At 44.7% G+C, this 27,509-nt stretch overlaps 1 protein-coding gene across 8 annotated transcripts in view; it reads left to right on the top strand.

Moving 5' to 3' along the window:
* Nucleotides 1–472: 472 nt before the first annotated feature.
* The window catches only part of LOC124192437 (uncharacterized protein CG43867-like), a 31,350-nt gene continuing 4,313 nt past the window's right edge, over nt 473–27,509 (top strand). For 2 of the 8 annotated variants that reach the window (XM_046585711.1, XM_046585709.1), the window contains exons 1-11: nt 1,726–2,245; nt 8,652–8,969; nt 9,649–9,929; nt 10,275–10,570; nt 20,894–20,956; nt 23,714–23,938; nt 25,424–25,558; nt 25,701–26,459; nt 26,527–26,943; nt 27,039–27,120; nt 27,218–27,465. In XM_046585711.1, coding sequence (XP_046441667.1) covers nt 8,737–8,969; nt 9,649–9,929; nt 10,275–10,570; nt 20,894–20,956; nt 23,714–23,938; nt 25,424–25,558; nt 25,701–26,459; nt 26,527–26,943; nt 27,039–27,120; nt 27,218–27,465 — 2,739 coding nt within the window. In that variant the 5' untranslated portion in view covers nt 1,726–2,245; nt 8,652–8,736. Of the gene's footprint in view, nt 529–1,725; nt 2,246–8,651; nt 8,970–9,648; nt 9,930–10,274; nt 10,571–14,111; nt 18,660–20,893; nt 20,957–21,947; nt 22,148–23,713; nt 23,939–25,423; nt 25,559–25,700; nt 26,460–26,514; nt 26,944–27,038; nt 27,121–27,217; nt 27,466–27,509 lie in introns of those variants that run through there. The other 6 variants (XM_046585710.1, XM_046585707.1, XM_046585708.1 and 3 more) reach the window with 5 other exon arrangements.

Here is a 27,509-nt window from a genome sequence, read left to right as displayed (position 1 = left end):
TGATTTCCCGTAGGATTCTCGCGTGATGAATTCGCATTAGGCGATGGGAAAGGGCCACATTTCTGGTGATGGATTTTAAATGCGAAGTTCCATTATTCAGCCGTCAACGACTCGGAAATGAGATGGTGAAAATTGGGTTGGAATCAAATGGGAGTCGATCAAGTTTCTATGAACACAAAAGGGGAAACGATTTTCGCCGTGAAATATCAGTGACAGCCACTGCTCCTGTCTCACTGGGTATAAATCCAGGGTGGATGTTGGGGTTTACAACGAGGGAGGGAATCCGGCAGCAGCTCATATATTATTAGCTCTACCCACTTACTGGTCGTTCTATCTTTAGCCCTGGTTTTTTCCCGTTTTTGTGTTCGACGTCACCCCCAGAGCTGCCCGAAGAGCTTCTCATTTCTCTTTTTCTCTCTCTCTCTCTCACTTACTACTCTCGCGTGGTACACGCTCTTATTTTAGACGCGCCAGTCGTATGATAAGCTTCAACGTGAGCTGCTGCCGCCGACTGCTCTCGCTATGGCTGTGCGTATGAATTCTCTTTTATATTTTGTTCCCTCCTTATCCTATACCCTCCGATCATATGTGAGAAACACTTTGTTAACAGCAGATATGCAGCGAGAGATAAAACGAAATAAGAAACTTGTTATTCAACTCGTCAGTTTTGATCCTCTCTTTGCTTCAAGGGGGTAGAAACGAACAGGGAACAGATGCGGCGCAATACCGAAAAAATAAAAGTTTTTTCACGCGGACTCACGCCGGAAAACTTCCCGAGAGGAGAGCTTTGCGGGAATTATATGAAAAAAAGGGAAAACAAGAGTTACGATTTGCTTTCTTTCTATACGCTTGACAGCACATCACAAGCGAATTTATGTGATGGATAAGACACACAGACAGACCATTTTGCTTTATTGTCACAGAGATGTACAGCTACTCTTTTCCTGCTGGATGCGCACCTAACAAATCCCTTTTTTTATTATTTAAAAAAATATACACTGGAATTGCATTCCCCCCTTCTTTTCATTAATCACTACCGGAGCTTCTGAACATAAATTCATCATCTTCTGATGGCTGTTGCTGATGAAATTACTCGGCCTCCGCTTGATTACGTCCGTCTCCTATAAAGATGCCAGGAGATAAATCAATCAAAGAGATGTGAGCTTCTCTCTCTCTCTCTTCCGTTTGAACAAGTAACTCTGTTGACAAGTTCTCCAACAAAGAAAGAAAGTCCAACATCATAAAAAGTGTGAGAAACAATGGGAAGAATGCTCTATCCTCTCTCTCTTCTTCTGGGTATTAAACAAAAAGCAAAAATGAGACCTGATGGCGTTGGGATTTGATAGCCTCAAGGTTTCTCTTGTTTTTTCCATATTTCTTTTTACTTCATACTTGGGGGGGGGGGGAAAGAGCTTATAGGGCCCCCTTCTTCCTCCTATTTGGGTTCTGGCGGGGAACCATTTATACTCGCATCACTAAAAAATAACTCGAAAATTTGTCAACTTCCCAAAATTCTGTAAATTTTTTTATTTATTAAGAAAATTAGGAATAGCTAAAAGAATGATTTGCAGAAATTAATCTCATTCAATTCATCATTCATCAATGTCAATCGAATCCCAAACAAAATATTTGCGCCGCCATCCGCTTGGTTGGCACTCGCCGTCAGATGGCACAATCTCGGCTCACAGCCAACCCCCGCCAGAACGGTGTCTGTTCTATTCTTCTCAGTCTCTCGCGTGTTTCCCGAAGAGAGCAGTCGCATCATCACCTCGTCGTCTCATTATTGTTTCATTTTTGGTTTCATTGTTCGCGTTATACAATATATTCAACCGATAAATCACAAAACGACATCTTCATATTCAAAATGACTGTTGTTGTGGCAATGCAGTGACGGCGTTGCTTCCGCCATTGAAGCGAGTACAGCCATTCTCTGTCTGAGCACGCCTATCCCCCCTGTGTGTTTGAGACCGCGTGGACTGTGAGGAAAAAGCCAGTTGAGAATACGGGTGTGTGGTGTGTATGTGTGTTTGGGTGTGCAAGATCGCGCGTGTTTTCCAGCTAAATTCCCCGTAACATATTATAAATATTTTCAGAAGCATTTTGGCTCCAGTCTTTTGCAAGTGAACAAAACAGACAACGTTTGGTGGAAGAAAGAGACGTAGTGTTTGCGAATTGTGTGTTGGCTTTCCGATCTCGATGTGCCAAGTTTCCTGCCTCATGGTGAAAAGGAACACTGAGAAACCAGGTGAATTTTTGTGTTCTTTTTTGGGTAATATTAAAGTGTGTCTTTTGTTTTTCTGGGTTTGTTTCTTGGAAAGAGCAGCTGTGGCCCTGTGGCACCCCACACTCTCTCCTAGTCTCTCACCCCCTTGCTGGGTTATTTGAAAAATGGTTTTCTTTATTATGTAGGGTCTCCCCTCCAACGTTATTTTGAATCAAGCTTCATCGTATTTATCTAGCAATTCGTCCATGTCGGCTACATTTGTTCTCTGTTGGCCTTATAAGGCCGTGTGAGTAAGAGACGTGACTACTCCACCATTCAAAATGTTGGAAAAAAGAACCAAGGACTCTTTGTCTGTGTTCTTCCCTTTCTAAATATATTCCGTGGCGGGAATCATCGACTGGTTTCTTGAATTCATGATTCTTGATGACTTGTTGCTATTTCTGCCAGCACTTTTTGAAAATCCTACTTGTTGACTCCCCATATTTTATTTTGTAGCTAGGTGATCAATACTTCTTGAGCCAGTGAGTTTTCCGGTACCAGTTTTGAATGGTAAAATGTTTCCCGTTAACTAAGAATACGTTGCTAGTCGTTAAATAAATCGGAAATGATGTTCATGATGAATAAGCAAAGAGCCTTACGTGAGCAGAACTGAATAATTTGGGGAAAAAAGGGGGACATAGATGTTGTTGTCATGGCAACACCCTTGAATCAAAATAACATTGATCTTTTATCCAAGGCATGTTTCTAAGAGGACGCCATGAGAGAGGATCCTTATTAGTCCCGATTTTTCTTTTTACTTTCTCTGATCTTTCCCGGTCAACAAATGTCTCGGAAAAACCAAATTAAAAAGTAAAGGAAAGCGTCGTTTTTCTTTCTTCTTTTCTTATTCATTTTAAATCTCTCGTTTTCTATTATTTCGGTTGGAATGTTTTTCTCGGGAGTATCCGAAATAGCTTCTTTAATGACTTCCGGCGACTGATTGAGTCTTCTAGCCGCCTTCATCTTAGATAATGTTTTTTATTTTTCTTTGCCCTCCGTTTTGTTGTTTTCAACAACAACAACAATAGCGTGGCATCCAGCTGCTGTCGCGCCGTATGGTGCGACAAAAAAAAGTTGTTTTTAAAATGTTCATTTCTTCTCCCCCCCACTTCTCTTTGAATAATAACGCCCTGTTATTATACAGTGTGCTCATATCCAGGTAATAATGCTCGCTCAGTAGTTCCAGGGGAAAGCCTAAAAGATGCAGGAAGCGCAACTCTTGATCAGCTTCCGCCCTGGCGGAGTTTTGGAATCCTACACCACTGTGGGAGAGAGGGGAGAGTTCGACAGTCGTGCAGCGGTTTCTAATTTTAGTTCCTTTTAAAGTTTAAAGTGTCGGGGGAGAGAGAACAAGAGCCTCCAGCTGTCGAGTGCGGAATATTCCGGCGGTAGTCAAGGAAATAACTCCTTCGCACATCATGGATAGTATAGTAGTAGTCTTGACCTGGATACTTGCCATCCATTCAGGTTGTGTGTGTGTCCAGTTAAACGAGGTTTTTTGTGTACAATAGAAAGTTGCTTTTCTTCAATTGAAACCGCTGAGTTTGGTCTGCTGTAGCCGTTATACATTAAAGGTGCTTAAAAGTCACGACGGGTTATCTATTACTGGATAGAAAACGGAAGTCTCCGCATTTTTTAGTATGGGGGGAAAAAGTCGTTATCGATGGAAGAGGGCCAGTATCCCCAATATGGCGAAAGCCTTATTACCATTTAAAGATGGCGTCATGCCATTTGTTTTTCTTTGGGTGGTCTTTTGAGAGGAAACGTTTTTTTAAGTTGCAGAGTTACTGAATTTGAGAGTCTAGGCGACGACGAGCCGAGATGACGCAGTAGAAAGAATTTGTTGTCGACGTTTGCTTTTACAAGAGTAATGTCAGGGGACCATCCCTTTTTCGAAGAAAATGCTAATGTTTCTCCAAGTTATTTCCTCGGTGTTTTACCAATTGTCGAGTTTCTCACGACTTAAAAGAACCTAAAAAGAGAAAACGGGAGCAAAACAAAACGAATTCTACTAAGTTTCACCCGCCCAATTTCACATAGCTTTTTTTTCTTAGTGCGTACACAATTTTAAAGCCAATCATCCTCGTCGAATGTTTTTTTCCTCCTCTCCCACACTCGTTTTCTTATCACGTAACATTTTTTTTTAATTAGATGGGAGTGAAAGCACGTAAATATTATAAGAAAAAAGGCTAGAGAGGCGAGAAAATACCATGTTTTACCGATTTAGAGAGGGAGGATACTCGTCTTTTTTTTCTGGTCTTGGATGATCGAATTTCTTCTTTTTTCTCGTGGGGTTGGAATGGGTTTCAAAGTCATGGAGGCTGAATAGGCGAGGCTGGCGAGAAGATTATTGATCAATAAATCTGTGCACCCATGATTATGAAACGGCGCTCTTCCCCCCACACGCTAAATCACTGCCTGGGTCTTTTGCTGATCCACTCTACTTGGGCCAAGGGATGGAAGCCACCGAATCGAATTTAGTGATTGTACGCGCAACATCAAAAGTCTTTTTCATCCTCTTGATCTCGTAGACTTTATACGTCGATAAGATGATCGAGTTCCTGTTCAAGTACTGCGGAAGGAATACAATACGGATCTCAAGTCTGATCGTGGTAAATTTCGACGTGATGTTTCTTTCGTGCTGCGGCCAGCATATTTAATGGGCGTATAAATTAAAGATTAGAGAGAAACCGAACTCGAATTACCACGCTGACTAATTCCCCGAATACGTAGTGCTATTTTTCTTGGCAGATGTGGACGACCTATTCAGCCATGTACGAAACTAATCTCCCGTTTTCTTAATTAGCTCTGTCTCGTGTTTGCACGCGGCTTCGTGAGCAACCGGCCTTGACAAAGAATCATTGGATTTATTTTTGTGGGGGAGAGAAGGAAGAAATAAGTCAAAAGGAAACCCAACGGCGGTTTTGTTTTTGCTGTTGCTTCTTTTTCTTTTAATTCCTTGAAAGGATCGATAGGTTTGATAAGATGGATAGTTGTTTGTTTTATTTCTAGGGGTAAGAAGAAAAATGGTGTCTGTATATGTTTAAAACTTTCTCTATAACGGTCGGCACGTAAAAGAAGATATGTTTTGGAACTGTCGGCCGGTCAACGGGTCACGGAGTATAGTTAGATGACGGTCTCCCTCCATCAACTTCAAAAGTAATAGTGTTTTTCCATTTTAAAATAAATTTACAAATAAAAAAAAAAGAGCCGCCATGAACTTCACTTCATGAACTGTAAAGTTGACGAAATCTGACAGGCCACGGCTCCAATATCAAATCTGCCTCGCGTCTCTTGTCGTTTTTATGAACGCATAGATGATGATGACGACGACGACGTTGGCCAGAGAACGGAATGGAACAGCTTTGAGAGAGAAACTTAATCCTTATGTGGTGTCTTTTTTAGGGTTCGAGCGCGCTCTCTCTCTCTCGCTTTTTCTGCCCACATCTATGAGGCTCATTTTTCTACGTCGAGTGTTTTCGGGGTTGATGCCCTTTTCTGTCTTTCACCAGTTCTCCTGTTTTTCGAGACGATTCCTGTTTATTTACATGGGGTTTTTTCTTCTTCGTCTTTTCTACGGCTTCTCTTGACTTTGCCGATCGCTTTTAACTCGAGACATGCATCAATCTTGTGTCTGAGTTGCTGAAAATTACTTTCCAGCGTGTGTTCTTGTTTCTGTTGGGCTGCCTCATGAAACTGGAACATGGGGGGAGGTTCCTTTTATCTTATCGTTCACTTGAGAGGTGACAAGATTGCAGGGACAATAGCCCGAAAAGTTTCAACATGCTCGGTTTGCGTTGTTTTGTTTATTTTCCCCTTTTTTTTATTCTCTCCATCAATTTGGTATTGGAATGGGACCACACTACTAAGGCCGCCATTACGGAAGTGGCCGCTGTCTTCTTATTGATTCGGGACAATGTGCACGTCTGGTTTCTAAAAATAATAAAAAGGTCAGTCAGGGAATTGTCTTGAGCGGGTGAAAAACGGTTCATCAATAGTCGTCTACAACAAGTAAATGCGCTGCATTCATGGACCGGTGTCGTAACTACATCGCGTCTCGGAACGCGGGAGGGGAGAAAAAAAAGTGATGTTTGATGTTGTCAATAGTCATGTGCATGCAGCATGTTTGTCATTCAAATGACGTCAAAACGGATGCTTCTGGTAGAATTGATTCGCTGAACCGGGTAAATGGAGACCTTCTGTCTACTCGGCTTCAATTCCCTGAGAGGACCACGTTATAGAAGGAGCTTGTTAATTATGTTCGGCTTGTTTTCTTGTTGACAATTTCGGTTGCCATGGGGAATTTTAATTGGTTACCGAGACGGGTGTGGGTTTAGTGGCGGGCATTATATGGCGAACTTTTTTAAAACGAAATTCTATGAAATTTTTCTAGAAAAAAGTTGTGTTGACATTCACCTCCTACCTAGTAATGTCGGATATTAGTCGTGATTGCGTGGGGTTTCCTCTTTTTTTTGGGGCAGACGAATGTCAATCTAGACCGAATAAGAGGAGCTTCAGTAAATCAAGAAAATGTAAGGCACAAAGAGAGAAGGGTAGATTGAATCAATCGATTGGTAGTTCCGGTTTTGCTTCTTTTCTTCGTCTTCGATCGCGGGACCCCGCGACTTTCAGACGAAGTAAGCAAACTTGGGGGTTAGTGGGATTGGTGAGCTTCAGTCTCGACTCAACTTTCCAACCATCAGCTTCTCTCCTTCTTGCACATTCGAATGTTTACAAGACGGACATGTTTCGAGGCTAGGTAAAAGAAAAAAAGAAACGAGCGTGTCCGTTTATCATTGCCAGGGTGTGCCTCCGACGCTGGAAGAATCAATCGTCCGTTCAGATTGTGCCGTCGAACACGCGTTTAGGCCGGTATGTTGGCACTCAGCCATAACGATCCATTTTCGTGTGTTCAATAGTAGGGTTATTATTCTCCTTCGAGACTTTAAACTTTTGCGCTCACGGTCATCTTTTATGGCTTTGTATTTTTGACTGGGAAGTAGCGTCGTCTGCTGATGACAGGTCGATCATCCATCCAACAGGGCACTGTGCCAGCGGATTTCTTATTCTTTCGGAGTAGTTAGCGACGAGGTTTAACGCCTACCTAATAGTCCGTAAAAGGAGTTGGGCATCGGCTTCGCCTTTCGTATGATTACGTTTTTTTCACCACATCAGTGTTGTTTCTTTATTTTTATTTCATTTTCTTCTGGGAGGCAACTATGAATTATTTATCGGGCGGCCTTTAGTGGAGAATCGGGAACCGCAGTGACTTATCATCCATCATGTTCCGCGACACACCGGATCTTTCCATCCATCGTCCGAAAGAGAACCCAGAATATTGGCTGCTGTCCTGTTGTGGCAAGGCCTTGAACTGCATTTATAAAATGGCGTTGTTTTCTTATGTAAGTGGAGAGTAATAAGTTAGCCAACTATCTTTAGCATCGGATGCTATCGCTATGGCAACGTTTAGTCATTGATGGATGACAGAATACTCTCATTATCCCAAGGAATATCTCCTTTTTTGTTATCATGCGTGTCCCACTCTGTTGGTACTTGTGCACTTGAGGAGTTTGGTCTCCATGACTACGCTTTGCTAACGAATCAGCGCCATCTCTTAGAATGTAATAAGAGAAGGTGGACGGCAAACAAGAGTTTTGTCAGCACCTGTCGTCAGTTCTGTTGTGCAACCGAGCGTATTCGTTCGTAGACAAAACGGAATTCCCCTTTTTGTTTTCTGTGTTGTTGTTGTTGTTGGAACACAAGAGTGTCCCACTTTTCCCCAACAACTTTTCCAGCGTTTCGGTCGATAATTCTTTGTCCCATCTGTTAACTGGAGAACTGTGTCCTATTTATACACAAATCTCTCCTCTCTCTCTTTCTGTACCACCATCTCCAATATCTATTTTTGTGAAGGATCGAATGTTTATTTTATAGATAGGTAGTCGGTATTATTGATTCAGCTTTTCCTCCTCTTTCTACTTTGACGGTGCGTGTCTGGACGTGTGGTACACGCAGCAGGAGAGAGAGAACCGGACCAACTGGGAGTGTGATGGAGCGGAAAGAGTCGGAAGGGCGGACAGAAGCTACATTGGATCCACTGGATCGTGTCGATTCTTCTTCTTTTTATTTTTTCGTTTCCATTTTTTTTTACGTATTCACCGTGGGCGGGCCGCCGTGGGCCTTCCATCAAATGCATGTCACGCCATCTGCCTGACAGGACATTCCTTTTCGTGTGTGTGTGTGTCTGCCTACTATCTCTCTGAAGACTTTCTACTCGGGAGTGTGGATTCGGTTCCCTCTTTGACGTGGACCATGGATCACCTTTACTCCCACTAACCATTTCTTTTTCTTTTTTTCTGTCTGCCCGTTTTATTGTTTGGCTGTACAGGATGCGCCATTGAGACCCTCCGAGATTGAATCGTTTGTGCGGACATCATAGGAGGTTTTCAAAGGGATCTTTGATTTGCGAGAAAATGAGCGAGCGTAATCCCTTCCGGCCGACTTCATCCGGAAGCAGTGGCGCATTGGTGACGGATGCCCGACTATCTCAACTCTTTGATCCCATCGCGCGTCTAGTGGATGTTTATCCGCCCAACGATCGTCGCAATGGAGGATATCACAATCAGCGCGATTCTTCCGAGTACACTCACCTGACGGCTTATCCAGCTATTATCGAACCAGTCACATATGATGACGGAACAACGAGGTAAACAACCGTTTTTGAGACTAATTTGATTTTTCTTGATTGTTTATTACTCGAGGAAGAGATTTAGTCCTTCTAATTGGCAACTTATGTGAAAATGGGATCAAATTAATTGGCCGTGAGGATAATTTTGACGTGGGAGTTTATTCAAGTTGATGGGGACAATGCCGGAGAGCAAATTGGACGTCGTCTTAGATCAAGGAACCATCTGTCGCACGAGAGAATTTCCCGCCGGATGGAATAGTTTGAGCGCGGGGGAGGGGGAAGAAAGTTAATATCACAAAGATAAGGAACGAGTGATTTGCTAGAGCACAATTCCCGGCTGATGATGATGATGGCAGGCAGTAAGCCGCCACGTCATGAAAAGATGGATGAGTTTCGTCCACTTATCTGGATGAGACAGGCACTGAACGTGCAAGAACCGAATGCATGAGCTCAGCTCGACTCCTCCAGCTGGATGAAACTGGTGGGTAGGGAGGGAGGCGAATGTCAGACTGGATCATCGTCTAGATGACAAGTGGTTTGCTTGATGATGTCCCTTGCTGCGCGTCGTTTGTCATAAGAGCCCCCTTCTCTATATCTCGTCCGCCGGCGTGCACACACAAAGTTGCTCAAATGAGTTCCATGTCTAGGGTATCCAGCCATTAGTTACCTCATGATGACATGTCGCTTTATTTTCCAGGTTGTCCTACATGTCGTCCAATTCGCCGAGTATCAAAAGGCGTTCGCTGGATCGGCCGGCCAGCAGCCAGAGTCATGGCAACAGCTTCCTGCGGCCATCTTCCGTCCAGTACAATTATCGACGTCGGAGGTTATCGGATAACAACTTTCAAAGAACCTCGGTCACGTCCCAGACATCATCCCTGCACACTGCCCTCTCTGAACTGGCCGGTGACGTCGAGGTGGTCGACATGGAGGATGGAGCGCTCACTAACGATCGTTACTCGCATAACGACTACCCAGGTGAATATTGTAATCAAAGAAGTGGGAGATTCACGCTGTATTATTCATCACGACTGGCGATCGAGTTTCTCATCTGAAAACCAATCTTGCCTCCTAAGAAACTCTGAAGACAAGTTCGATGATGTATAGCGGTCATTCGTGTGTCCTCTGTCCACTTGGTGATAACAAAGAGGGTTGGACGATTGTGATGGATCTAGCGATTTATGCGCCCTGACACGCTCACTATCCCGTCATACATGTTTATGATTTGTTGACGAACACGATTGGGCGTCATTGTGTGTGCTGTTTCTATATATATCTATCGCCTATGGGTGTGATAAATAGGATGTCGTTTATTACTCCTAGATGGCGAAATGGACAGCGAAGCAACGATGGCGGCCAGCAGCAGCGGCGAAGGATTCTGGTTCTCTGATTCGCGCAACTATCATCACCATCACGAACCGGATCACGCCAACATGATGATGGGAGTTATGGACGATGAAGACCAGTACGGCGATGAGGATACTTACCTTCCGTACGTCTACAGCATGGAGGGCGGCGATCCGGGAGTCAACTGGGAGGAGCGATGTCTCGAATTGGAAATGTCACTGCAACGGTTCAGGGACCAAGCCGGCAAAATCCGCGGACTGTTACGCGAAAAGGTAGGAGACACACATTTGTTTCGCATCTTCTCTCACAACCTGGCACCATCTACCGTCTGCCATTCAAACCGTGACCGATTCACGGGAATTGATTTCTGGCGATGCGGTTGCCGGCATACCAAGTATAATAAATAACAAAACAAAAACAATCGAAAAAATAAAAAGCAAAAGGCTGGTCGAAACCTTAAAACTTTTGAGTTATACGTTGCAGAAAAAGTTTGACTGAACGCCACACTAGTTTTTAGCTTTCGTAAACATGAGAGGAAAAGCAGGCCGTGTGCAGACGAAAGTTGTACTTGACGCGGGGCCTGGGCAACTTTGACGATGCAGAAGAGAACGGAGAGTAGAATAGAAATGTTTTGTGGTGATTTAATGACGACGACGAAATAGAGAAGCGCCTAGCTCCCTTTTCATATCATATATAATATACGGCGCACTCCAGTGTTTGCTCGCCCCTCTCTCTCCGGTACTTATGTCTGCGCCTGACACTCGCTCCAGCCTTTTTCAACCATTTTCCCCGAAATATAACAAGACAAAAAAAAATAAGGCGGTTTTGCCGTATCTGCCAGTTGCAGAGACCACTGAGCGTAAAGAGTAGAATAGTACGCGATAGTACGGCCCGGGCCTTTATTTCCATATTCCACATTTCTTTCCCACACCCCGTGGTCGTTGTCATCTTTTTACTTTCTGGGAACGACGTGGAATATTTGAATAAAAACTCGTGTGCTGGATTATATATCTCGTTTCCAGCTGGGGGGTCGCAAAGGAGAAAATGTGATTTGTTGCGGGCGGCAAACACGTGTAATGCTGCGCGGACGGGCTGCAAGAGTGCGACAGATCAATCGCGGTGTTGGTATGTGATTGCGCCGGGCACAACACACGGGGAAAAAAAAGTGAGCCACTGAAATCCATCCCCAAATCCCAACCCACTATTGTGTCCTAGCTGACATTGACCGATGATATTTGATGTAGAAAACTTCCTACTGCGCTTTGGTTTGTGTGTGTGTCCGTCCAGGTGCGCTAGCGTCCAGTTGACACGAATTTTTTTTCCACCTTTATCGATCCACCGGTTCCTCAATTCATCTACACTTTTTGAATTCGACTTTTTTTTTTGGCAGTGCAATCTCGTCAGGCTCCTGCATGTCGTGTCAAAAAGCAAAGCCATGATTCCCTACATGCCAGCATGGAAGTTGGTGGAGCGTGATTCCTTGATGGAAGAATAGAAAACGATAGGTCATAAAAATTTTGGTTGTGGTCTCATCCGGAATACCAAATAAGTCTAGACCGGACGCCCAACCCCTGTCGTTTTCCGATCCGTCCCTCCGTGAAAGAGGACTTGATGTGCACGCCAGCAAAGAGTATAAGATGTCTGTATGTCTGATGTATGGAATTTTGTGTCGACGCTGGATCGATGTGATTCGATTCCCGTTTTCTTCTTGCAAATGGCTCACATCAATTTCCAGGGTTTCTCTCTCCTGTCAAAAGATAAAAGTCAAACACAGGTGACCTTTACCGTCTGTGTGTGTCCTGTCGTGTGTGTGTGGGAGAACAGGATTCGGTGAAAGGGTGGCGCCCAATTAAGCATACACGGTCGATGAAGTTGGGTCTGTCATAGCATTTCCTCTCATGTTGTTGAAAGCGGACGGAAATGGAACGTACACACACACAGACAGAGAGAGAGAGATGAGAGAGGCATGGAGACAGAAGCGAATCAATAAACATACCAAGGACTGAGCGTCTAGTGTGAAGAGGCTCTTTCATCGATCTCCGTCTGCATCCGTCATCTTCTCTTAAAAGAACAAAATGTCACTCGACATCCGTTCAGCGGATGCTTGGGAGCGATCGAATCAAACAAGGAGAAGAATAGACTAAAAGAAAACTAAAAACAACGAAGCTACTCGACACAAAATCGTCGAGGAAGACGACGACGAAGAAGAAGATGTTAATGAACCTTAAAAAAAGTCGTAGACGATTGGAATTCCCGAAACCACAGAATAGTTTGTGTCGGAATTCCTGGTCGATCGTTTCCAACTTACACAGTAGTCAAGATGAATTGTTCCCATTCCTCCTCTCTCCCCCCCCCCCTTCAGTTCTGGTTCTATTTAATCAGCTGTTCTCAGTGCCTCTTCCGTTTTCATCCGAGACATATCATAGTATAAGAGAAGATGGTGCTGGATTTTCCTTCTATTTCGAGTCGATTTATGAGCCGGCCATTGTTGTCATGGTGCTTGCAATCCTCTCCATTACGCTTTTCATGGGAATAGCAATTTTCTTCTTGGAATCCTCTTCAGGATCTATCAGAATAGACTGGGGAGAAGGGCAATGGAAAAGAAGAAAAAAAAAATTTGGAATGGTGCGCGCGGAAGTTTGGAGATCAGTTTGAAACTCGCGACTCGGATCTCGAGGGACGGGTCAACAGTGGCCGGAAGGATCCAACGGTTCGTCGCTCACCCCCATTGAGCGCGTGCGTGCTCTGTGCCTCCTAAAAGTCAAACATCCGAAACTCTCTCTCTCCCACTCACTACTGCCTTTCGTTTTGGCGGCAGTAAACAAGAGCTGGATAGAATCCGCCATTTCATCTTCCTTTTTTTTGTCTGTGTTGCTTAGATTCTTTTTCGTTGTAAATGTTTCTTTTCTTTTTAAGGGTAAGGAGGATCAAAAAGGATTTTCAACTTGCTTAACAATGCTCCCAGGGAATCAAAGAATCTCTACATAGCGTGTTGTGTGTTACTTATATATATAGCAGCTATAGCTATTTATCCTTTTTTCTTTCTTTCCTTCGTATTCCTGCTGCCGTATGCACGTGCGGATGAAGCCGGGTCTCGCTGGCAGATGTGTCATGGCAATGCTGCGTGATGAATATTTGAGACTCGGAGAGAGAAGGGGAAAGAGAGAAAGGGTATTGACGTTTTCTCCATCCATTCTTAATTGAATTGTTAATGGCACTCAGTCCTTGTCTCTCTGGAAACCTCATAGAAAATGATTTAGATTGTCATATTCTTTATATGATTTATACTGTGGAAAGGCAGGGGAGAGGGGGGGTAGGGAGTGAGCTCAGTTGGTCGATCGAATCTGGGCCTTTTTACTTGCGGATCGATAAAGAAAATCGCGTCTAAATGGTACAAGGATACACTTTTCCCAATCTTAATTGAAACGCTGGGCGTGTCACCGTTTTCATTCCCGAGATCTCATTCCCTGTCCCTTTTGCCGCGATGCAATTGTGCTCATCTTACATCCGCCACCACCACTCAATCTGCGCATGGAGCCAATTCTCCCCCCTCTTCCTTCTTATTTTCTCTGAATTTGGTGGGGTGTGGAGGGTGGCTGGAGAGACGTTTGGCGTCGCCCAACCAACAGTGGATAAGGCGCACGACGCAGATAAGAACCCAGAGAGAGAGAGAACCAGAAGAGTACGGGCACTGGGTGTGTGTGCAATTAACCGAAATGGTGGCGGCGCAAAGGGATTCCTTCCATCCCAATGACTCAGCCGAGAATGAAGTTCCCTGTGTGTTTGTGTGTTCATTATTTTTCGCATCTTTTATTTTTTTGTTGTCGTTTTTTATTTTCGTGTTATGTCTCTCTCTCTCGTCCCCTCTCCCTAATGTCGTTGCGACTCTCTGCAGACATGTTATCATCATTATTTATTTTGAGAGGGATGCATGGAACTTAGTTCTAGACAGTTGTTGTTTTTTTAAATCAGTTCCATTAGCATCGCGATCGATAGGAGCTCGGGTTTTGGTCTGTTTTATATAACAAGTCCAAGTGCTTGATTGGGTTGTCTGCATCAATAAAGTGACTTTTTGACTGGTGCCAGCCACGCGAATGTTCCAGATTAGATTCATTATTTATCTCCCCCTCATGGAAGGAAAAAAAAAGCCAACGGAAAACCTCCCCTCCTTCCTGCTGTAGTCGAACTTGCTGAAAGATGTCTACTAATTGATTTTGAGAAAATTCGAGTTAAAGATAAGAAGGGCAAAAGTTTTCATCTGGATTGACGTCAACCGCACTCATCTTTCAATCTCTCTTAGTCTCTTTGCGAACTTTAATAAAAAGCTCCTATGTCTGCGTCATATTCGATTGAACACACAGTTGCAGAGGTTCAGAACGTTCACCTCGGGAGCCCCCGTAACCGCCTCCCTGCCGCGTTCTATTCAATTTCCTCGTTTCCCTCCCTTTTATATATTGTGGCTGGGCTATGGCATTCGAGTCGAGTTCAGCCCAGAAGCTACTACCAGCCAACTCTGCCTTCCGGTGGAGGAAGGAGAGTGTAAGTAAAAGTACAAAGGAGCTAAGAATAACAAAGAAGGCTGACTGCAAAGAGAGAGAGAGAGAGAGAGTCGTGAGCTATTCCCCTGACGTCCTTGTGTGTTGAGGCCGAAAGATGTCACCAAACTTGTTGTATGTCGAGAAAATGTCACGTTATTGCACTCGAGTCACTTTTTTTTTGTGTTGTTGCATTGTGTTTATTCTGGATACTAATTCAGATTATCTTTGAAGGGCCGACGAATTCGATCGAGTTTGATTGCGTTATCGGTCCAACACCGAAAACTAGGTCTCATCTGCAGGGCGATCAATAAACTGATGGCGAGGGTGTGACGATCCGAATCTATATAATATTATATAGATGAAATAAAAAGTTGATGGAGCGTGTTCCCTCCGTGATGAAGCTACGTTATTTTTTTGGTTGAACGGGGTGATAGAGATCATCTAGCTCAGTGCTGTGACTCATCGTTAGTCAGCAGTCCTCCCTTCTTTTCTTTTTTTATCCGGAAGAATAGAGGAATCTTTTGATGGCCCGTCTGTAGGGGAGAAAATTGTCCATCTATTGGGTGCTGTCACACGGGGCGAAAGAACTAGGTCCGTTCTTCCTTTTGGTTCTTTTCTGAAAGGGAAGAAAATAAAAAAGAAGCAGGAGGAAAACATCGGAACCATAGTGACGGTTTAGGTGGAATCAAAGAAAATCCCTCGCCTTGTTTGCTGCTGTGTGATCCAATCGGGCGAATCGAGCGAAACCCACTGAGCACATTTACTCTGCATCCAGCTTCGGTTCCGTAGAAAGGGTCCGATGGAGAGGGGGGAAGTAGAAAGGTACGGAGTGACACGGCTCACAGCTCTCGTCGGAGAAACATAAGAACCTTTTGCCGCCCCGTGAGACGCCCACCCCCGCCACCGAGCCTCTTCCGGCTCCCCCCTCCCTTTCCCAAACTAACGGGAATGAGGGGGAGGGATTTATTGACAGCAAGCCAGGAGAGTCCCTCCATTAGCTACTGTCCACCAAAGGATCTCTGTATGTGTTTCAGATATTACTGGTGAGACTAGGAGGGGGTTTGTCACTCAACCAGGCCAGACGGCTAAGTTACCGTGAAGACTCTAATCCGCTGGAAGAGAAAACCAACACCACGTATACTCGGTATTTGGGGCTACTCCCGAATTGGTCTTTGCCCAGTAGATAATACCCTAAGATAGCTCCTTGTAACGTGAAATATATCAGGAAGGAAAAGATCGAATTCCTCCCGAGTCACCACCACAACATTGCGATATAAAATGCACCGAACACAAAAATAGGCCCCAAAAGTGCGCACCGACTTCAAAGTGAGTTTTTGATGGGTCGGGACCATTATCGTAACTGCATTTCACGAGCCATGTTGAAAAAGTGCCCAAGGCCACGACATGATTGGATCTTGTTAGTTCAGGAATGAAAAAATGGTTTAAACTGTTGCCCCATTTTCCTATTTTTAAAAGTATATTTATTTTTGTTCTTATCTTTTTTTTTAACAATGCTGGGATCGGCATATTTGAGCCAACGATGTGCAGCCGCGTGAAAAAATATCTTTCCTCCGTGATTTGTTTCAAAATTTTTCCCGTGATCCTTGGCTCCATTCAGGCATTGCTCATTCAGGAGAGCCTCCGACGGTTCTTGGGGGAAGTCCCGAAGCCGAAAAAGTCGATACTTACTTAATCGATGGAATAATTTGGTATGGATGCTAGTAGTAGTAGTGCCTAGGGGTGGATCGATTAGCAACCAAGCCGGCCCCCCTATAGGAGCCTATAGTACTATACACTATGTGTGTGTGAGCCTGATCAACAACATCATTTTTTGTATTAAGTTTTTCGGGTATCTATCGTCTTTGATTACCTTTCTTATTCCTGGATGGTAGAGAGACGAGAGGCTAATCGGATTGTGTCATGGCCGTCTCTGCATTTTCTGTCGCATCTTCTTTTCTCCCCTTTTTTTTCTTGTTTGAGCCTTTCTCTCTACTGAAAGGTTTCTCGTACATAAATAAGAAGGAGAGATAGAGCCTCTGACTAACGTCGTTTTGGCCTGGCAACGAGGGAGATCTGCCAAACTGTTCTGGCATCCGGCAACTCTATAGGAAGAAGAAGAAGAGAAAAAACGAGAGAGAATAGGCAAGACTGCGGAATCGTCATAAATAAATAAGTAAACGCATGAAGTATTCTGATGGAAGCTAGTGAAGACACAGACATTGCTTCCAGCTCCCTTTGTGTGTCTGCGTTGGGTTTAGTTCGACATGAATTTCCGGAGTGATGGATACCGGAAGCTTGAGACAGAGATTGGTCTTGAGCTCTCAACCGCTTCCCCCCTCGACACAACTTTGATTCAATAGAGATAATGTTATTCACAGATGAATCGTGTTGATCATCGTCTTCTGATCAAATGATATTTGGTTATTGTTTGAACCTTTTTTTTAAATGTTTTACCATCTGTTACCAACTGGCGAGTGTTTATTTGAAATTGCCGGAGAGGTATTTGGCAACGATTGCCGACCGAGCATTTTGTTTCTCTTAATTGAATTGATCCAGCTGCACAGGGTGCGCGTGTTCATCGCAAGTTCCTCCCCTATTTGACTTTGCTTTTATGTCAGAGAAATCGAAAGGGGGAAAAAAAAACTCTTCGAAATTTTCCAAAGTCTCTAATGAGTCTCTTTAGTCGGTCGTAAAATGAAAACAACAGCAACAAGAACAACTTGTGACGAGAGAAATCAGCTCTGGTGCACACTCGTTTGACACTCGTGTTGTCCATAAAATTCGTGGCTTTGTTGTTTTCTTATTCACTTCTTTTTTATGGTTTTTTTGAGGCGTAAGTGTGTGTGTGTGTGTGTGTGCGTGTGCGTGGGGGTAGAAAGGTACGTAGGTTGCGTGCAAGCGTTAGCTCCTTGGTTACCTGTGACGCGACACGCACCTAGAACCCAAATGTGAAACTGCACAGTTAATGCGATGATGAATGGACACCTGGCATTGACTCTTCCAAAGATTTATATGGTGGCTTACTCTCGAAAAGTTTTCATCGTGTGTATAAGGAGCCAGTGGGGCGGCCTCCTTTCTTGCGATTCAAAAACAAGTTGACAAGGGCACAGCCATTGATGAATGTGGTCACGAAATGATTGAACAAATTCGATGTTGATTATGTTTGTTCAACAGTTTCATCTATTCCAGGCCTGGTGCTGTCTGGTCTGCGTGTGTCTGTTTGCCTATTGGAGTGTGTGTGTGTGTGTGTGTGGATCTGTGCGTCACGTGAGTTGAAGGGTGGGGGTCTGCGCAGCGCAGCGCATGGCTGTCAGCAAGGGTCAAAACTGGGGTTTGCTGGCCTGATCCAGTCAGTAGGAAACTCGACTTGGGCCGCTACAGCAGTGACAAAACAAGTTGGTGTCTATTTAAACCAAACCACTTCACAACAGTTTGCCTTTCTCCTATCTTGTCCCGTATACAGCACAAGTGACCGACCGACCAGTGGGTGGTCTTTTCTCTTATTTTCAAGGGGTTGTTGAGTTTGGGTTTTTTCCTGCTTCTTCTTCTTCTGGTGACTGGATACCCCAAGAAGAATCTCAAGTGCTTGCTAGTTGAAGGCTTAACGGATTTGTTCTTATATTGGATTGGATACGTGAAGCCTACACGATTTGCCTGTGAATGAAGGCCGTGGTGCAATGACAGCTTCACAGTTTGAATTGAAAGAGTGAATTGAATTGATCCCCAACGACAACTCATCGATTGATCAAGCCAACAGAAATAAAAAGAACAAACAAACATGGATATCGATACAATGGAATCCATAGAGGATATTTTGATGAAGGTATACCCTAAAGTGTTGTTGTTGTTGTTGTTGTTGTTGTAGGCGTATATTACCCCCCTTCCATTTTTGAAGAAGAAACACGATGATGATGGACGACTATCGATCAGCGTTTGCCCTTACTGTAACAGGAAATCCAATCAGCGAGGAGATCTATAAAAAGCTTTCCACTTTTCCCACGAGTCTTTTGCTCGGCTCTTCTTTATTCCCTTTAAAATCATCTCTGATTAGGATTGCTCGAAACGGGAATCCCTCCGTAGTGTTCCTCCTCCCACAACTTTTTATCAGCTTCATCCTTTTCTTTTTCAATCGCATCGTTATATTAACGGGATAATGTTGAACGGGGTACCGGATGAAAGTTGGCTCGACTTGGGGGGGAGGGGGATCACCATCATCATCTCTTTGGTTTTCCTCGCTATTGTTGTTATTGTTCTATACAGTTACCGCCCCTGCAGTCGACCTCTGTTCAGGCTCGATGTGAATGTGTCTGTGTATGTGCGCGTGTTTTTACGGCCCAAGATAACCCGGTCAAGTGGCACAAAAGGGACACACACACGCACATACACTAGCGCTACTGCAACCCTCCCTTGCCCTTGTAGTCAACAAAAGAGAAAAGAGAGGCGTTGATGATGAACCCCATAATTCAGGTGGCGGCAGGGGGGGGGGGGAGAGAGAAAAAAACGGAAGGAACTGACTGACACTGCCGCAGTTGGAAATGGTGGGTGCGTGCTCAACGCGTCAAATGACTGGAAATTCTCTCACGATTGGGCTGTGCGCCTCTACGCGCGCTCCATCTCTTTACCCGTGCCAACCATTGTCGGCCTAGCGTGAGGATTTATTCAGAGCGATTCTCATCTGCAAACGCACCAAAACGGGATTGGGAAAATATTTAAGGGGGCCAAGGCTGATATGAACGGGAGCGTGAATAACAAGCTTATAGCTATATTCGTAATCTTTGCTTATTAACATTTCGTTCACTGCGAAGCGCAAAATTCGTTTCACGCGAGCAGCTTATTATTTTATTTATTGAACTCATTATTTATCACGATCAGAGAAAAGTGAGAGGGAAGGGATAATAGGGTGCGCACCATTTTACTTTCAGCAGATGCAACAGCGAGGCTACCTAGCGGCGGGAATTTGAAGTGTACCAACGACTCCCGTTCCTCGTTGATTATCCCGCCGCTAGATGGTGGCTGTCTAGACATTTGGTATCAGCTCAGCTTTGGCGCTGGGGGACTCTGGTTGGGCGGCCAACTATTGATTGGCTTCTATCGAATTTCATTTCTAAGCAACCGGTAACGCTATTTTCCCCCCCTTTTTTGTCTTTATATCTTCAAAAAACGTCACCGACCCTAGAAGTTTATGAGTCTCGTAGCTGTAAAGCGCTAAAAAATATCAAGGTGACTTGATGATGATGATGATGAAACGGACATACTTTGCATCCATTTGGAACACGGGAACGACATCGTTCACGCGCTCGACATTTCACTGTTTTATTCATCGTATTTCTATCGACTATTTCGTGACTTCTTTGAATTGATCGATTATCGATCCGGCGGTTCTTTTATTTTATGTTGTGTGTTTTTGTTCTTCCTCGTGAATGACTCAATGCGCGTGTTGCCGAGCTTCCCTGACCGATGACTCATCCGTCGGGGAACTCCTTCCCTCCCCCGTTCGGAAGCTCAGAGGCTTTTGCCATGGCGACGCCACCTACGTACAGAGCTACTACTCCTATATACTAGTACCGACCTCGGAGCATCAAAAGAAGTGCTGCCTCAATCCTCTCCGGCGTTTTCAAACACGCGTTCCTCGTCATACGATCGTACGTTTTTCCATCCAGAAATGCACGGATCGATGATTTTCCATCCGCTTCGTATGAGATCTACGACTAGGGGAAGGGTGAGGGAGATCGAGTGAGGGGTCTGCTAGGGTGGGGAGATTTGTTTCAACGTACACTGCTGCAAGGGTGGGTGGGGGACTCATCCACAAATCTATCGTAAAAAGAAATATGAAACGTGCTGTCTGGCTATGTCTGATGAAATATTATTTTATACATTGAAGCGAGTGATATACCCAGTTTAGAAGTATTTTTTTTTTTAAATTGAATTGCATACATTTGATCCGATGCCAACTTTTAGAGAAATGAAAATTTTTAAAGTTTTTGTTTGCTTGTAAAAAAAAAAGTTTTTTTAAAACCACAATTTTATTTTATTTATTTTTTATTTTCATATATAAAGTTGGCGGAAATGGAGGCGCGCGTCGTCGGAGCGGAAACCCGGGCCGAGATTGCTGAAGAAAAGGTAAGATTTATTTCGTGTTTATATTTACGGACACCGACCATCTATCGGCGTCTCGTACAATTCAATCGGCGTGGGGCAAAAGGTCAAACATAATTCAAGACAGCGAATCGCATTCGTTGGCATTTTTGGCTCGGCATTTGTGTAGATAGAGAGAGCCATTTCTGTTGTTGTCGTTGACTTCCTTTGTAGTCGATCGCAATAATCGTTCTATGCATTCGCTGCTGCTGGCAGCAGTCAACATCATACGAAACTGCGCTAGATTGTTTTGATATTGCTCCGTTTTCATGTTGGTATGGAACTATGCGACACCATGGAAGCGTCAAAGCGTCAACTGACGTCACTGGGACCAAGGGGAGCAGCTAGAGAAGTACGTCGGTAGAGATGAGATTGCATTTCTGCGTACAACTCCTAAACGATGTCGACATTTGATGGCATCAAATGACTTTTTTTTTCCTTCTTCTTTCCTCTGGCTTTCGGTTTCTCACCGAACTGCTATCCATTAAGTTCAAGTGCTTTTCTCTATATCTTTATTTTCTCCGGGTTTTATATATCGTCTAGCGACAGATATTGATCGGCAAAGTCTATTTTCCCTTGATTTATTATTGCGACGGGGCGAGTGAATAACTTTTGGTCCGTCTCGAACGGCTAGGTGTCGAGTAGTAAAAACAAAAACGGGCCGGCGGTACGGCCGGCAGTTGCTGTTTCCATGCGAGGTCAATCCTTAATATGGATTGAGTCACCAACGCAAGTCTTTTGGGGATTGCAATATTTTTTGAGCGAACAGAAAGAGAGAGACCGGCAATACATTGGCCCACCAACCCTCTAACTTACTTGCTCTGACGGCCATTGATTTTCAACACGGGCGCGCTAGGGGTGAACCATTTGAAGCACTCGCAGCGCGCCTGTCTCGGCCAACCCCCCCGCAAGCTCTTTTTCGTTGCTGCTGGTGCACGCGGTGTCTATCCGCCGTGTCTTATAGCGTGTGTCTCAGTTCCGTCTGTGACCGTCGCCGCCGCAGTACATGCAGAGAGGAAGGAGAGCCCCCTTATGCAGTAGTGGTAGTTGTTACATGGACAGTGTGTTGTCGCTCGGTTCCTGGAACGACTGTGTCATCGTGTGTTGTGTAGTGCATCTCATTGACAGCTAGTACTTGAGAGTGAACAGTTGGATCGAGACACCTTATGAAGCTCTGTAAGAGGGTTGTTGCATCATCTCACCAGTGTTAAATATCGTCATTTATTCATTTATCTGATGTGATAATTTCAAAACAAATTTTGCCGATTGCAATTGTGTGAGTGTTTGTCACCCCGTCTTTTCTTCCGGCTTGTCGGAGATGTTGTCGAGCAGAACCGAAAGAGAGAGAGAGAGACGCAAGGGATGAGGGGGGTGAAGAGAAAGTAGTTTGATTCGATCCACTCACCCTCTTCATCCTCTCCTTTTTCTCTCTTTCTTTCTATTTCCCCTTCTTCTTCGTCTCCCATTCTGTTCGGTACTGTTACATTCGCGATCGATACCACAGTGTGTGTGTGTGCGCTCATATATAGAGAGTGAGAATCCGTGGGCCCAGCCCTTGATGAATTCCCATTTTCCTTTACGCCAGACACATAGTAGCAGCACTTGTCGCCGGAATTATTCTTTTACAGAATGACTCACCCAAGTGAATTGCTCCCCTTTACCAAAAACCCCCCTCTAAAAGAAAAAAAGAAACAAAGGTTTTTTAACCCCGAGATTAATGACGATTTGTGGCGTCGTAAATTCTATTTTAAAAACGAGCATTTCACGTCGCTGCCCAACTAGTTAGGGAAGATCTAAACCTCTCCCGCCCACAAATACAACTTAAACCTGCCAAAATCCGTGAAAGTTTTGCGGCTACAAAGTCAACCGGGCAAACAAACAAGAGATGTGGAACAACAACATACGAGCTGCTACTCTCAAACGCCGAGGTCTTTGTTGACTGTATGAGCCGGAAGCTCTCCACCCCCTCACTGTAGTCGACAGTTTTTATTGCCATGTACTACGCCAACGAACTTTTGGCTATTCCCGATTCCCGTCGTGAAATTTGATTATTGATTTCGGATCGGCTTCTGCTGGTTTCGAGTGTTTGGTTCCATAGAAAAAATCGACTAGAAGACACAAACTTGATGGTCTTATCGCATGATATTGCTTCTTGCCGCATCAAACAAGAACCAATAAGATTTCGATGTTTTAGTTTGGTGGTGACATTTTCTGTGTCATATTACTTTATTATTATTATTATTATTATTCGTTCCCACCAGCACTTATTGTCCCTGCCACCCTATTTCCTTTCCACCCCTTTAGAACGAATCATCCAGAAATAATCCGATCCAGTTAATATCCGGGCGTATTAGAATGGAAGGGAAATCCTCGAGAGATTGTAGTGTGTGGATGGGATTTTTTCACGTAATCAGGACGGATGAAAAATGTTTGATAAAAAGAAAAATAAATAAATAAAGACGTGGGAATATGGTGGGAAGAATGACTGAATTAATGCGTCCGATCTGGGTCGTTTGTCATCGCAGCTGCTGCTCTCGACATGCTCACAACACTCGTTGGATACTGATAAGGGCAAAAGTACCCTGAATGATTGTCATAGGGATGGTGTCATATGGTGGTGACCGTGCAGCACCCACTCACCCCAATGCGTCTTGTGCACTTAGACCATTTCTTTTATTTTTTTGTGGGAACCAACACGGAAAAATCTAATTGTACTATTTTGTTACGTTACTATCCATTTAGTTGAGAATCATGGAACAACAACTGGCCGATTCATCGTGGAACCCGTTGTCGGAGAGCACAGCAGTATCACCAGGAGTTCATCCGGCGTCAGTCAAAGAAAGAGACGTCATTAACCGGCTCGAAGATCAAGTGGATGAACAGCGCAAGATGAGGCTAAATGACGCAAAACAAGTCGAAGCCAAAGCTGCCAAGATCAAGGAATGGGTCACCAACAAACTGAAAGACGTAAGAAATTCAACAACAATGTCGTTTGGCGTGACAACGTCACTGGCTGCATGTAAACCTCCTAATTTGGGGAGAAGTAGAGGGGGGCTCAGAAGGTGAAGACAGTCCCGGGTCAGTAACAATACAAATGGCCGTCGCGTGCTGCTCATTCGTTACCGACTTGACTGAGCCGATCGTGATAAAATGGGTCGCCTTTACTCAACATTCAAACAGCGGCCATTTCCCTTTCACGAAACTTTGCGGTCCAGATGGGTGTGGTGAACACCCACAGGAGGGAAAATCGTAACTTTAAAAGATTCCAATAACAAAATGAAAAGACGGGGGGGCTCTTCATCGGTAGGCAACCGTCATCGGATTCAATTACGAGTAGATGAAGATATTGCAATGATCGTAAAGGTAATTGATGGAGGCCATGTCACGAGCGATTCTATTTTGTTTTCCCCTCTGCGCTGTGTATGAGGTTAAATGTTTTCATGGGATGTTCAACTTCGAGAAGTTTGTTGCGGAATCCAATCACGTAGAGTGAAAAGAAACTTTATGATCTATTAAACCGGTTGTCGCTTCAACGTTTTGTGTCGTTGTTACTCGAGCGGCAATTGCCGAGTGAATCCAACTGGAAACGGTAAACTAGAAACGGAGGCAATTGAGCCATTTGAAACACGCAGCTTCCATACCGTGTTGTCTGGTTCTGGTAGCATATTGTTGTTTTGTTTTATTTTATTTTTTTTTTACCTTGGACAAAGCAGGATCGATAGTCACAAACATAACGGGGGGCGCACGCGGCCTGCGTTCCCTCCACCACACGTTTCGGAATGCAATCTAAATAGAGAGTGTTTGGATGTAGGTAGCAGCTTGGAAAGTCATTCCCCCACAAAGAGAATGGGGATCCGAATTTACATTTTATATTTCTTTTCTGTCAAGTTCCAATTATCTTCAAAGAAAGCAGGATAGGATAGATGTCTGTAATTTGGTTCTCCAAGCTCCCTGTCGGTAGAAATTGCGCTTCAACTTAATGACCTGTTATTAAATGGCCCGGGTATTTCCTACTATAAATTATTCCTCAGTTAAGTATACGTCGTTGCTGAATTCCAACTCTATATCGATAAGTTCGCGGAAGCGTGAGAAACAAGGATGAGACAGTTGGGTCCTCCTAAAGTCGATAAAGGCCTCCTCCTCCCCACTAATGACCCAGAGAAACGTAATCCGCCAAGGCAGCGCTGCGCGGGGGGGTTAATGAAGTCGATGAAGCCGTTACACAAACAACCGATCCTGCGGGAAGCCCATCTCTTTTGATGAACGTTTTGTTAAGAGAGAGAGAGAGGATCTCTCAGAAAATGACTCGATGCTCGGCTTTTCTTTTCTTTCGTTGAAACGAACGAGCGGAATTGTTGTTGTGGTGCTATTGTTAAGAAACGTGTCTGGTTAAGTCTACACCCTTCTTGTAACGCCCATGTCTTACTTTCTTTTCGTTTATTCGCACACTAGCTCGAGGAACAGAATCAACATCTACGTGAACAAAATCAAAAATGTAACGAACAGTTGGAATTGCTGCGCAGCCGTCTGCGACAGTTGTCGCAGAACAATTCGTCTAATTCCAAGAATCATCGGGCCAGCACAGAGGTATAAATCGATGGAGGCTTTTAATGTTTTAGATTTTTGTTCTCTCCCGCTCTGCGGCCTTTTGTTGCATTTCTTCCTTTTAGTCTTCCAGCTGTCGCCAGCCTTTTTAATCTTTATGGATGTCGTTTTGGGTTGCTTCTAGGATTCTTCGCGCGGAAGTTTGGAGGATCAACCGGGTAGCGATGACAGCTTATGTCGCGTTGGCGGAGGCAATACGTCAGAAGGAGGGAAAGGACGCGGAAGTGGTGGTGTCATTTCGCCGTCTGATGCAACCTCACAGCTAGATGCATTGTACGCGGAAGTAGATTTGTCGAAGAAACGTCAGCAGAGATGCGCGTCAGGAAGCTTGACGAACTCTATGACTTCGTCGTATGGTGGTGGTGGTGGCTTGGGTCTCTCGGGCCCAGTCAATTCGCTGATGCAGCAGAGGTTTCCGGACGTGAATCGACTCTCTCTCTCCGGCCTGACGCGAACAGTTCGCGATTCGCGAGTTGATTCAGGATCGGTTGACATGGAGACACCGCTTAGTCTCAGCCCCAAGAGTCCGGTTGCCGGCGGCCTCAACGACGATCACGGATGCAGTCACAGCAGCGGATCGATTGGCACGAAGCCAATTCCTCCTCCTCGGACAAGAATTCCGCGAAAGGACAGTGATAATAGCGTCAACGAGGGCAATGTCAGTGACCACAGCGGCAGTGGAGGAGTTGCCCTGACGACCAAGGGCAACTGCCCTAGTGCAGGCACCTTGTCCGGATTGTCGGACGCTGAGACGTACGAGAATGGTGCTACAACAGCCCTGGGAGAACTAGGGCAAGCCATCGACCAGGCTATTGCTTCTATGACAGCTGCTGCCGCCGAGCACTCGGACTACGACGTCCCAAAGCCTCCGCGAAGTCTCAAGGTATTTAATTCACACACTATGCTTCGGATCACTTAATTGGTCTTTCATACCATAGGTCCGTACTAAGCTTATATCCAGCGAAGTGCACGACTACGCCGAGATTTACACGCCCAGCAAAGAGCGGGTACCTTGGAACGGCTCAGCGGCTATCCCCATGTCGACGGCACGCCATTCGATTTCTCACCCGGGCAGTTTGGTGGGCAGTGTGGGCGATGATTACCACGACGACAGCAAACCACCCACACCACCTTTACATAGGTTTCCCTCGTGGGAATCGCGGATTTACCAGGCAGCTGCCGAAGGATTTAGCGTGACCGAACAACCGCCTTCGCTTCCACTTCAACTCCATCAAATTCATCCTAACCATAACGTTCAGCCTCATCAGCAACAATTACAACCACGGACACACACTCACCGATTATCGGCTACTGGCAGTGTTGGCTACCACGACATCAGCATCCCTGTCTATGCCACTGTCAAAGGCGTAAGTTATCATGTCATTAACTTGTGATCATTACCGACCGATAGCCCTAATTGCTCCTGGAATGTGTTGTTAATGAGAAATGCCTTTCATTATAGCGAGCCAGCCAAATACGATCAGTGCCGTTCAGTGGAGACTCGTCAGATTCTTCGGACGGCGAGGAACACGCGGATGCTCGAGGTAAGCTGAGAGCCCTTATATAATCCATTCTTTGATAATCATGATGTGATTGTAACCGGTTTCCTCTATATACATTTATATATATTATTTGTATTAGATAACTGCAACGAATCTGCCATTTCTGATGACTATGCTCTTCCACCCGACGACAATGGGCCGGGAAGCGAAGCGGATGCGGCATTGGTAGCACAGTCAGTTGCCATGTTGCGAATCTCGACACTCGAGCGGAATAACGACGAGTTGGAGAAAAGCGGTTACTTGACCAAACTCAGCGGTAAACTCAAAACCTGGCGGAAGCGCTGGTTCGCTCTGAAAAACGGAACACTTTCGTACTGGAAATCCCAGGTTTGTATATTGTTGTTGGAAGAAGATTTCCGGAACTGTTAAAG

The sequence above is a fragment of the Daphnia pulex genome, chromosome 4 (assembly GCF_021134715.1).
Source record: "Daphnia pulex isolate KAP4 chromosome 4, ASM2113471v1".
Lineage (NCBI taxonomy): Eukaryota > Metazoa > Arthropoda > Branchiopoda > Diplostraca > Daphniidae > Daphnia > Daphnia pulex.
This window is presented reverse-complemented; position numbering and strand designations above follow the sequence as displayed.